Here is a 12336-nt window from a genome sequence, read left to right on the forward strand (position 1 = left end):
ACTTCTCTGTTATTCTGTGGTTAAAATTGTTCTACAGACAAAAGGCAGGTAGAGGAATAGGGGGTAGGGGGAGAAGGGCTGTAGGATTCTCATCCATTTTTTATTTACGTTGTTATGCAACCAATCTCCATAGCTCTTTTATCCTGTAAAACTGAAAGTGTGCCCCCATTTAACACCCCATTTCCCCCTTCATTCCAGCCCCTGGAGAACCATGATTCAGAACTTTTTATCTCTATAATTTGACAACTCCATGTAATTCATTGAAGTGAAATCATATAATATTTGTCTCCTTGTTACTGGCTTGTGTTACTTAGCATAGTGTCCTCAAGGTTCTCCATGTTGCAGCTTGTGTCAGAATTTCTTGATTTTTTAAGGCTGAATACTATACCACTGGTAGTACAGACTACATTGCATATATCTATTTCTTCATGAATGGACATTGGGGCTACTTCCATCTTTCAGCTTTTGTAAATAATGTTGCTGTGAATGTGGGTGTACAAATTTCTCTTTGGGACCTTATTTTCAGTTCCTTTGGGTGTATACCCATAAGTGAAATTAGCTGGATTATATGGTAATTCCACTTTTAATTTTCTGAGGAACCACCATATTTTATCTACAGCAACTGCAGCATTTTACACTCCTACTCACAGTGCACAAGGTTTCAGTAGAGAGCATTTGAATAGAAAGAAACATAGGTCTGGAGAAATATATGATTTGTTCAAAGGCATAAGTGTGATCATGGAGCCAAAATTCTGATCAGCTGCCTAGCTCTTTGAATGCTTGCTCTTAACGAAAATGATAAACTTGGACTTCAGAGTGTCAGGGGTGGAAGTCCTACAGAGCCATATAGTGAGGAGACATTTCATGCCCCAAAGGAGCAGGAAACAGAGTCCTGTCATTTCTGATTCAGAATGAAGGTTAGTCCCCCACTCCCTGCAGGCACTTGGGAGACCACTCAGGTTTGGTGCTTTAACTGAGCTGGGCTAGAGTCTGTGCCTCCTATAGATTCCATCTCCTTCTGCCTCAGAGCAGAGATCCTATTCCATTTCCCTCTGCAAGTAATGAAACAGAAATCTACCAGGTTTCAGAATCTTTGGTGAAGAAATGTATGGAGTCTGAGCACTCTGATCAGCAAGTTCCTAAAAGAGTCACCTCACTCAGATCTAGGAAGGGAGTAAACAATGACAATATTCTTCACTGTTTTATACAGGAAAAGAAGACAAAGATTGTACATAGTTTGTGCAAAATAAGACAAGCTAGTATGTAGTATAGCTGGATTTGAACCAACAGGGATGGTTGATTTCAATCCAAAGATCAGCCTCTTCATCCATTCGACTCATGCCAATTAAGCAGTTGCTGTGCCAGGTTTTATGTTGGAAACTTTTGCTTCTGTGGGGCAGGAAGCTTTTCCTTCCAGGTTCTTTGCCCAGTCTAATAATTAAGTCAGCAAAAGTCAGATGAACAAGTTTAATTTGCTATGTATTGGAGTCCAATAAAAACTCTAAGCCATGGTGACAGTCAGGCAGTTAAGGCTTATACACTCCCCTGAGCTAAAGAGAAGGGAGTAGGGATCTGGGGCTTCAAGGGGAAGAAAACCTACAGGAAAGATGGGAAGAGCAAATGCTTGGTGAACAAAAGTTTGCTGTGCAATGCAGACAAGTCTTTCTGAGATAAAAATTTATCTCTGGTAATAACTCTCCTCCTAAACTACATTATTTTGAGCAGTTAAGGGTTGGGGGGGAGGGGCAAGAAGCTTCTGAGTTTGCTGGGTCTTTATTGCCTTCAGCTCAAAACTACCCATCTTACAAAGGCGCACAATTGCAGGGGAGACATAATCCACTCTACCTCACTTCTCTTTAAACAACCTTTCCAGTAACTTAAAAAAAAACAATTAATTAATGGCTGCACTGGGTCTTTATTTTTGTGAGCAGGCTTTCTCCACTTGTGGTGAGTGGGGACTACTCTTTAGTTCTGGTGCATGGGCTTCTCATCCCAGTGGCTCCTCTAGTTGTGGAGCACAGGCTCTAGAGCACAGGCTCAGTAGTCGTGGTGCCCCGGTTTAATTGCCCCTCAGCATGTGGAATCTTCCTGGACCACGGATTGAACCTGTGTCCCCTGAGTTGGCAGGTAGATTCTTAAACACTGGGCCACCAGGGAAGTCCCTTCCAGTAATTTGAAACTTGTTAAAAGGCTTCTTTATGTTTGAAGAAACCAATGCTCAGAGATGGAGAACTTGCCCCAAGTGTCCTTCCACCACCTGCCCCCCATCACTCCATTGCTCCATGGAATTGGACTCCTGGGGCCAAGAGTGAATGGACATTCTTCATGGCTTGGCATCTTCCTTTCTCAGCAGATCACAGCTCCTCAATTCCACCTAGGATGCGGTGTCAGGATCCCCGCCAGTGTGGTCAGAAGCTGGTCCGCAGACAGCCACTGAAGCCCAGACAGAGGTCTGAGATTCCCGTGACCCGTCATCTGAACATCCTCCACCTGGTGGTCTTGGGTGTGGGCAGCACCCTGGGGGTTGGTGTGTATATCGTGGTTGGAGAAGTGGCCCTGTTTGTTGCTGGACCAGCGATCATCATCTCCTTCTTGGTGGCTGCCCTGTCTTCTGTGTTGTCTGGACTCTGCTATGCTGAGATTGGGACACGGATATTGTGGACCGGTTCTGTGTATCGCTACAGCTACATCAGTGTGGGAGAACTGTGGGCCTTCATCGCTGGCTGGAACTTCATACTGTCCTATATCGTTGGTGAGATGATGGCTGGACAGGATGTGGGGGTTGAGACCAGAAATTTGGAGTGGGGATTTGGTCTTCAGTCATTCATGAGCATTTTGTCATCCACTTAGTGAGGTGAGGAGAGTAATAGTGTCAGGGAAACTCCACAACTTCATTCTACTCAGCTCTCTCTCTCTCCCTTCCCTCCTCCAGAGGAAAGGAAACTGTGGGGAGTGGGTGAGAAGGAGGCATATTCCATAGGCTCATCCCCTCACCATATTGAAGTCTCTGCTCAGCTGTTGACTTCATGGAGTTTCCATTAGCACTGAATTTAAATTTTTAGTCCTTTATCTCCCAGACCTCTTGTTCCCTCTTCCCTGTTTTCTTGCATAACATTGATGTCTCACTCTAATATTAAATTGTTGACCTATTTTGGAGTCACCTGGGTCTACTCTTCTCATCTCATGAAAAGAAACTCTTTGAGATTTGGTGTTTTGTATTTTTCCTCCCCAAAATACATACCATGGTGCACGAAGTGATTCAATTCATGTGACCAATGACTGTTCCTTCTTCTGCTCCTGCAGCCAGTGCAAGTGTGGCCAAGGCCTGGAGCTCCACCTTTGACAGCCTGATTGGGAACCACATCTCTCAGGCATTACAGAAAACTTTTTTTCAGTACATGCCTGACTACCTAGCCACGTACCCAGACTTTGTTGCCCTGGCTATGGTGCTGCTGTTCACAGGTGAGACAGAGTTAGGGTGAGAAGAGTGGGGTGTGGAGGGGGGACTGGGGTGGGAAAGGCTTGGGGTGGCAGAATAGTGGGGGATTAGGACTGAGAAGAAGGGTCTCGGGTATGGCCTCCCTGGTGACTCAGTGGTAAAGAAACTGTTGTCTATACAGGAGTCGCATGTTCGATCCCTAGGTGGGGAAGACCCTCTGGAGGAGGAAATGGCAACCCACTCCAGTATTCTTGCCTGGAAAACCCCATGGACAGAGAAACCTGGCCATCTATGGTCCATGGGATCACAAAGAGTTGGACACAATTCAGCATCTGAGCACACACGCACAACCCATCCTCCAAGAAAGGTCTGGATATGAGAGAGAGGAAGGCAAGACATAGACTGTTGTTTCCCATCCTTGGCAATACTGACCGCCTAGGCTGGAATATCCTTTGGTGTTGGGGGCTGTGTTGTCCATTGTTATTGTTGTTCAGTCCCTAGGTAATGTTCGAGTCTTGGCAACCTCATGGACTGCAACAAGCCAGGCTCCTCTGTCCTCCACTATCTCCTGGAGTTTTGCTCAAACTCATGTCCATTGAGTCAGTGATGCTATCTAACCATCTCATCTTCTGCCACCCTCTTCTCCTTTTGCCTTCAATCTTTCCCAGCATCAGGGTCTTTTCCAAAGAGTTGGCTCTTTGAACTGTAGGATTTTCTTAATTTTTATCATTGTCAGATAAGTATCATTCCAGGCTTTCCTCACTAGACACCAGTTATGTCTGTCTCCCAAACCGTGACAATTCAATATTTGTCTCCAGACATTGGTAAATGTCCCTTGGGGCACAAAATCAAGCCCAGCTTGGAATCATTTACTTGGACAAGTTCCTTCTGCTGTTTTAAGACTAAAGATGTGATTTTAGTTGGGAGATAGCTCACATAGCATAAAACTAACAATTTTACTATTTTTCCTCAATTTTATTGAGATATAATTGACATACAACACTATATAAGATTAAGGTGTTCAATGTGTATATTGTGAGATGATGGCCACACTAAGAAATTAACCACCTTAAAGTATACAATTCCGTGACACTTAGTACATTCACAACATTACACAACCATCACCTCCATGTAGTTCCAAATATGTTCATCACAACAAAGGAAACCCTGCACCCGCTGAGCAGTCACTGTCCATCCATCTGCCCCAGTCCCACAACTCCCAGCCCCTGTTAACCACCAGTCTGTGTTCTGTCTCTATAGATTTAGTTATTTTGGATGTCTCATGTTCCATCTTCCCACAGGGGCCCTTGCGCTGGGAGCTCGCCAGTCAGCCCTGATAACCAAAGTGTACACAGGCATCAACGTCTTGGTTCTCATCTTCATCATGCTCTCTGGCTTCTTCAAGGGAGATCTGCACAACTGGAAGCTCACAGAACAGGACTACACATCCATCACACCTGGATCGGGTGGCATTTCTAGGTTAGGGTGGTGCTCTTGACCTTAGTAATGCATGGGCTGAGGGTGCAGAGCTGGGACTAAGAGACCAGGGCTGATGGATCCAAATATTGGGAGTCTGGAGCCCAGGACTTGTGGTATTAACTGAGGATTCCAGTAGAAATGGTTGAGCACACCTCACCCATGTTCTCCCTCATTCCTTCTCTCACCATAGCTTGGGTCCTCTGGGTTTTGGAGGATTTGTGCCATTTGGCCTTGATGGAATTCTCCATGGAGCAGCTACATGTTTCTATGCACTTGTTGGTTTTGATGCCATTGTCACTAAAGGTAACATGGTCATTGTGTGTCCCATCAGGGGTTTGGGACAGATTGGGCTGCCCCTTGGGCACAGGGGTGGGTAGAAGGTTAGGCTTATTTTTACGGTACAAGAAGGAGAGGGATTTTGTGCTTTCATCCCAGTATGCTTTCCTGACATGGTACCTCCATCACTGTTGCAGGGGAAGAAGCCCTAAACCCTCGTCGTTCCATCCCCTGGAGCATCTTGATCACGATCTTCATCTGCTTTCTGGCACACTTTGGAGTCTCAGCCGCGCTCACCCTCATGGTGCCCTACTACCTGATTCACCCTGAGAGCCCCTTGCCACAGGCTTTTCTCTACATTGGCTGGGACGTTGCCAGATATGTTGTGGCTGTTACCACCCTCTGTGCTCTTACATTCAGGTCAGTGTCATGGTTTTCTCCCCACCTACTGTCAGATGGTCAGGTTCCCAGCCCTTAGGATTGAGAGACAAGAGATAAAGACACCTTACACCTTGTAGACCAGAGAGCAGATGCCCTGGTCTGTCCTCATGTTCCTGTTTTCCCTTCCAGACTCCAGGACATCTTCTTCCCCATACCCGAGGTGATCAAGGATATGGCACATGGTGGGCTCCTTTTCCAAGGACTTGCCAGTCCTTGGAAAGTCTTTGCTCGCACGAGAACCCCCATCATGGCCATCATGTCTTCTGGAAGTCTTGCAGGTGAATAACAAACCCACTCCTTCTTTAATCAATTTCTTTAGCTTGAGTACTTCCTCCAGTTTCTCACCCCCTCCACCATCTCCCCCCTCCACCAACTTGTTTTGCCTTCATTCTAGGGCTCTTGGCATTGCTCTTCAAGTTCAGTGACCTTCTGAACCTCATGTCAATTGGGAATCTGCTTGTTTACTCCCTGGTGGCTTTCTCTGTGCTTGTTCTCAGGTGAGACTCCACTGCACCTTGACTGGGGTCTTGGACTTGTGGGGGCTGATGGGACAGTACCCATCTTGTGCATTCATGCTGCTTTCTATATGTCCTTCTGTGCTTAAGGTAGGACAGATGTGGAATAGTCTGTGTGATGTTGGATGAGTATGGGCCACTCTTAGCATAATACCTCCAATTCAGGTACCAACCAGAACAGAATTTAAGCAGGAAGGAAGAAATTGATATTTCAGAATGTGAAGCAAGTCCTTTAGAAACTATACCTGAAGCAGGAACCTCAAACATCCTGAAGACTGTGTGGTATCCTATCAACACCTTCCCCACCCAGGAGTCTGGCCGGATTATCTATGGATGCACCTTACTGCTTGGTGAGCTGTGGGATTTCTCTTAGGTCATATTCTGAAATTGGCAAGATAGAGGGGAATTCTGTGTCTTTGCCTATTGAGACATCTTGGAGATATGATGGCCCTTCCTGACGTGGGCAGCCTGGGGAGGGGTGTGACCCGAGGTCCTGACATCTTTGTCTTCTGGAATCCAGCCTGTTCTCCTCCTCCTTGACCCTTGCAGTTCTCCTGCTGACCATCCTGGGCCTGATCCTGGCCCAGTGGCCCAGCCAGGTGTTCTCTGGAGACCCCGGGCTCACAACAGTTGCTGTGCTGCTGCTGCTGCTCATCACTGGGGTCACGGTCATCATCTGGAGGCAGCCCCAGGACCCCACTGCTCTTTACTTCAAGGTAGGTGACCTTACATACCAGAAGCATCCATATTGAATAAATGAAGTCTGCAGGCTTTGAGATTTAAACATCCTCTGCTGGCCCAGAGAAGAAGAGAAGTTGCTAAAACAAACAGACACTTCCCTGATCCACACTCAGTGCTTTACATACAATCTCAGTAGGCACTGAACATACAGCCTGAAAAGGACTAGAATCATCTCACCCATGTGGAGTAGGGTCTCCCTTTCAAATGTCTAGGGTGTGTTGGGTGTGTTCAGCATGAGCTGACTTTCCCTACAGGTCCCTGCTCTGCCTGTCCTCCCACTTGTGAGCATCTTTGTGAACATTTACCTGATGATGCTGATAACCCATAGGACTTGGACCCAGTTTGGTGTCTGGAATGCAGTTGGTAAGTGACTTTCTGGGATAAAGAGACCTCTTGAGTGGCTGAACTCACCCATGTTTCTACCATTTCTTCCCTATATTGTGTCAGACACCATAGCAGGAGCCCATCTTGCATTTGTAAGTGAGGAGAAGGCCTAATTTTCCTTCTCATTGTCTCGTTTCTCTACTAGGATTTGTCATATACTTTGGATACGGGATCCGACACAGCCTGGCAGGGAACAATCATCAACAGCCACCAGCCTCCACCTCCCAGACTCTTGACAAAAACATCCCTGATGCTGAGCCATCTTAACCACAGGAAGTAGATGCTGTGCAGAATCCCTCCATGCACTGGAGGATCTTCTGTTTCAAGGGGCACCGTGAGCCTCTATGGACTGTGAAGGCAGATGCACTTAGAGCCCTGTATTTTATTGTTTGTGGACACAGTGACTGTAACATTGCATAAATTTTAAATAAATTTTTAAAAATTTTGTCAAGTGCAGCAAGATGAATTTTCACAAAAAACTACAATGTAAGCAGCAACCAGAAGAAGAAATAATACACTCACCTGCACATAAGAAGCTCCCCCGCCTGCCTCTTTCTGGTAAAAACACCAGGGACTCCCATATGGGAAGGAAATTCAGGTAACAGTATATGTGTCCAGTATTGCACTTGAAATATTAGGACACAAATATATTGGAAGTAAAACGAAAAGAACAGATACACTGTGGAAACAGTAACACGAGAAAGCTAGCAGGGCTGGGTCAATATCGGACAAAGCTGACCTTAAGGAAAAGAGAGTGATAACAGATAAAGTGGATCCTTTCATAATGACAAAGGGATATGCTCATTCATGCCTTTCCTCTGGCGTTATTGAGATATAGTGTCAATAGTGAAAATAATCATTTTTCTTGACTTTTCTGTCTCAGACTCTTAGAGCTGCACAGTAGAGTTAATTAGGAAAAATTCTTAACTGGGGAAAAAATCGGCACTGACAGAGGTGGGTCAAGGGTATGTTGATAAATGTTGGGTGGAACTGAAAAATAGGAAGTGAAACTGAAAAGACAAGTTTAAGCTGTTGCAGGACAGAATGCTTGAAATGGAGATTATGAACAATGAAGACAGTGGTTATAATGAAGTAGAGGATTGGTTGTGGGACTGAGCAACTGAAATAGAGTGAAGGAGGGATGAAAGTCAGGAAACTGAGTAGCAGGCTTCCCTGGTAGCTCAGTGGTAAAGAATCTGCCTGCCAATGCAGGAGACACAGGTTTGATCCCCGATCTCGCAAGATCCCACATGCCATGGAGCAACTAAGCCCCTGGGCCACAACTACTGAGCCTGTGCTCTACTGCCCATGAGTTGCAACTCCTGAAGCCTGCATGCCCTAGAATCTGAGCTTTGAAACAAGAAAAACCACCACAATGAGAAGCATGTGCACTGCAGCTACAGAAAAGGCCCAGAACAGTCATAAATAAACAAATAAATAAAATTATTTTTTAAAAAAAGAAATGGAGTAGAAAACTCATGAGATGATATACAACTAGATGGAAGATGGGACTTCGCCAATGGTCCAGCAGTTAAGAATCTACCTGTCAATGCAGGAGACACAGATTTGATCCCTGGTCCAGGAACATCCCACTTGCCATGGGGCAACTAAGCCTGTGCCACAGCTACAGAGCCTGCACTCTAGAACCTGGGAGCCGTAACTCCTGAAGCCTGCATTCCCTGGAGCCCATGATCTGCAGCAGAAGAAACCACTGCAATGAGGAGCCTGTGCACCACAACTAGAGAGGAGCCCCTGCTCATCACAACTACAGAAAAGCCCACGCAGCAACAAAGACCCAGAACAGCCAATAATAAATAAATAAAATAATAATTTAAAAAAAGAAACTGAGTAGCAAGTTATGAGATGAATTAAAACTAGATGGAACAGGGGACTTCCCCGGTGGTCCAGTGCTTAAGAATCCACCCTCCAATGCATAAGACATGAGTTTGATCCCTGGTCAGGGAACTAAGATCCCATATGCTGGGGGGTGACTGAGCCTGCCCACCCCAGCTAGGGAGAAGCCTGCCTGTGCAGGGAGAGTCTTCACGCCACAATGAAGGACCCCAGGTGCCACAGCTGAGACCTGGAGCAGCCAAATAAGAAAAATAGGAAGTATAGTTTTAAAATAGATGGAGGAGGTTGAACAGAAGTAGGAAAGTCACCAAATTGAGAGCCGTGATGAAATTAAAAGCATAGGATCCAAGTAACGGAGACTGAAACTATTGGTAAAACTTTGATGGAAGAGGTTGACCTCACCTGATTATCATCCTTCCCTTACTTCCGGGACAACCGGATATCCTGTGCTACTCCATGTGCTGTGATAGGCAAGACTCAATGAAAAGTTGAATCACAATGTAGTCAAGCCTCCAGATCAACCACCAGCTCATAGTGGACAGGACAGATAGATTCACATTTCAACTGAAAGCACCATTACCTGAAACCAGAATGTGGGTAATTCTCCAGGAAAGAAAATGGTGCATTTTCATAATTATTGAATGGTATGGGGAATTCCCTGGTGGTCTGGTCATTAGGGCTCCATGCTTCCACTGCAGAGATTGTGGGTTCTGTCCCTTATGGGTGAACTAAGATCCCACAAGCTGCACAGTGCAGCAAACAAAATAAGTGATATGACCCAAACTGGAGATTCATTCATTAATCAAATACTATCACCCACACAGGCGTACTTTGGAAATATCTCTGGTTGAGTCCAGACAACCCAATAAAAAGAACTGGCAATAAACGGAGTCATATACAAATTTTTTAGTTTCCCTGTGCATGTAAAAGTTATGTCATACTACACTCTACTCAGTGTGCAAGAGCATTCTGTAAAAAAATAATGTACATACCTTGATTTTAAAATATTTTTTAAAATGTGGTAAATATTAACTTCAGTGGCCACAAATCTTCAATTTGCCAAAAAAAAAAAGAAAGGGAAAAAAAAGAACCATTATCTGGAAAGCACACACACACACAAAAAACAAGTTATGTCTGTACTTGTGATTGTATCTGTACATAGTAAGATATGTATATATGTAAAATCAACATGCATAAAATATGTATCTATCTAGGATATGGAGAAGGCACTGGCGACCCACTCCAGTACTCTTGCCTGGAAAATCCCATGGGCAGAGGAGCCTGGTAGGCTGCAGTCCATGGGGTCGCTAGGAGTCAGGCACGACTGAGCAACTTCACTTTCACTTTTCACTTTCATGCATTGGAGAAGGAAATGGCAACCCACTCCAGTGTTCTTGCCTAGAGAATCCCAGGGACGGGAGCCTTGTGGGCTGCCGTCTATGGGGTCGCACAGAGTCGGACACAACTGAAGCGACTTAGCAGCATCTAGGATATATGTATTAAATATATATTTTTTATTGTTCTCTGTTTCTATGAAATTCACTACATGTAGGTGTCTTGTATTTATATTTGCTTAATCTCTCACCTCTTGGTTTCTGCGTATACTCCCTGCATTCTAATCCTCTTCTTATGAAGACATCAGTCATACTGAGTTAGGATCCACTCTAGTGACCTCGTTTAAGTTTAATGACGTCTTTCAGGCCCAGTGACTAATACAGTCACATTCTGTGGTTCCTGGGGATTAGGACTTCAACATGTGAATTTGAGAGCAGGGATATGGATTCAGCCCATCACACTTTTGATACTGTTTTCTTCCCAGCAGCCAAAATAGTGTCTGGAATACAGAAAGTGTTCAACTATATTTGATGAGATATGTGATAAAAGAATCACATGTACATATAATATTTTATGTGCCCCCAAACAGAGAAAATTTTATTTAGAAGTTGTTATCAAGGGGAATGCATGATATTCATTTGGGGAAAAAATATTTGTGAAACTAATTGAAAAGGAAAATGAGAGTTTAAAGCTAGGTCTAATCTATGAGCTATGGTCTTTCCAGTAAATCATGTACGAATGTGAGAGTTGGACCATTAAAGAAGGCTGAGCACCGAAGAATTGATGCTTTCATATTGTGGTGCTGGAGAAGATTCTTGAGAGTCCTTTGAACTGCAAGGAGATCAAACCAGTTCATCCTAAAGGAAATCAGTACTGAATACTCATTGGAAGGACTGATGCTGAAGCTGAAACTCCAATACTCTGGCCACTTGATGCGAAGAACTGAATCCTTGGAAAAAAAACCCTGATGCTGGGAAAGATTGAAGACAGGAGGAGAAGGGGATGACAGAGGATGAGATGGTTGGGTGGCATCACTGACTCAATGGACATGAGTTTTAGCAAGCTCCAGAAGATGGTGAAGGACAGGGAAGTCTGGCATGCTGCAATCCATAGGGTCACAAAGAGTCAGACACAATTGAGCATGCATGCAGCACAACACATAATGAAAGAATCCCATGTACATAAAAAGCTCTTACAGATCAACAGATCAAAAGAAAATGTTGATCTTACAGATCAACATTAAAAAGTTCCTCTGTTCAGTTCAGTTCAGTTCAGTCGCTCAGTCGTGTCCGACTCTTTGCGACTGCAAGAATTGCAGCACGCCAGGCCTCCCTGTCCATCACCAACTCCTGGAGTTCACTCAGACTCACGTCCCTCGAGTCAGTGATGCCATCCAGCTATCTCATCCTCTGTCATCCCCTTATCCTCCTGCCCCCAATCCCTCTCAGCATCAGAGTCTTTTCCAATGAGTCAACTCTTCGCATGAGGTGGTGTTGGGAGCCTCATAAGGCATTACTGAAAAAATGGAGGCACGGTCCCCAGCCCCCTCTCCTCATTCCGCAGGCACGGATCCCAGGATGGAGTTAGGCCTTGTAATTCTGACTTGTCTTTTCCTCTCCTAGGCTGAGTTGACTGAAAAGGAATATTAAGGTGCTTATTGGTCTTGAGAGGAGCATGAGAAGGCACAAAGCCTTCTGAAGCATTGCTCAGAAAATAATTCATAAAGTTAATCATTGACATTTGTTCAAGGACTTTTACAAAAGAGTGTTCCAGGATGAGCACATAGGCCATAGCTTGAGGCCATGGGAGGGATTGATAACTGAAGCTTATTTGTGAGGAGAAAGTTTATGGCAAAGGAGTTTACTGAATTTA

At 44.8% G+C, this 12336-nt stretch overlaps 1 protein-coding gene across 1 annotated transcript; it reads left to right on the forward strand.

Annotated features, from left to right (window-relative positions):
* Positions 1-2379: 2379 nt before the first annotated feature.
* Positions 2380-7655, forward strand: LOC109572162 (cationic amino acid transporter 3-like). The gene is made up of 11 exons (XM_019978735.2): positions 2380-2752; positions 3304-3462; positions 4741-4918; positions 5109-5221; positions 5392-5614; positions 5765-5913; positions 6030-6132; positions 6316-6500; positions 6700-6866; positions 7146-7254; positions 7421-7655. Exons 1-11 carry the CDS (start codon positions 2380-2382, stop codon positions 7540-7542), a joined length of 1881 nt encoding a protein of 626 aa, XP_019834294.2. The 3' UTR covers positions 7543-7655.
* Positions 7656-12336: the final 4681 nt, after the last annotated feature.

The sequence above is a fragment of the Bos indicus genome, chromosome 18 (genome assembly GCF_029378745.1).
Source record: "Bos indicus isolate NIAB-ARS_2022 breed Sahiwal x Tharparkar chromosome 18, NIAB-ARS_B.indTharparkar_mat_pri_1.0, whole genome shotgun sequence".
Classification (NCBI taxonomy): Eukaryota; Metazoa; Chordata; class Mammalia; order Artiodactyla; family Bovidae; genus Bos; species Bos indicus.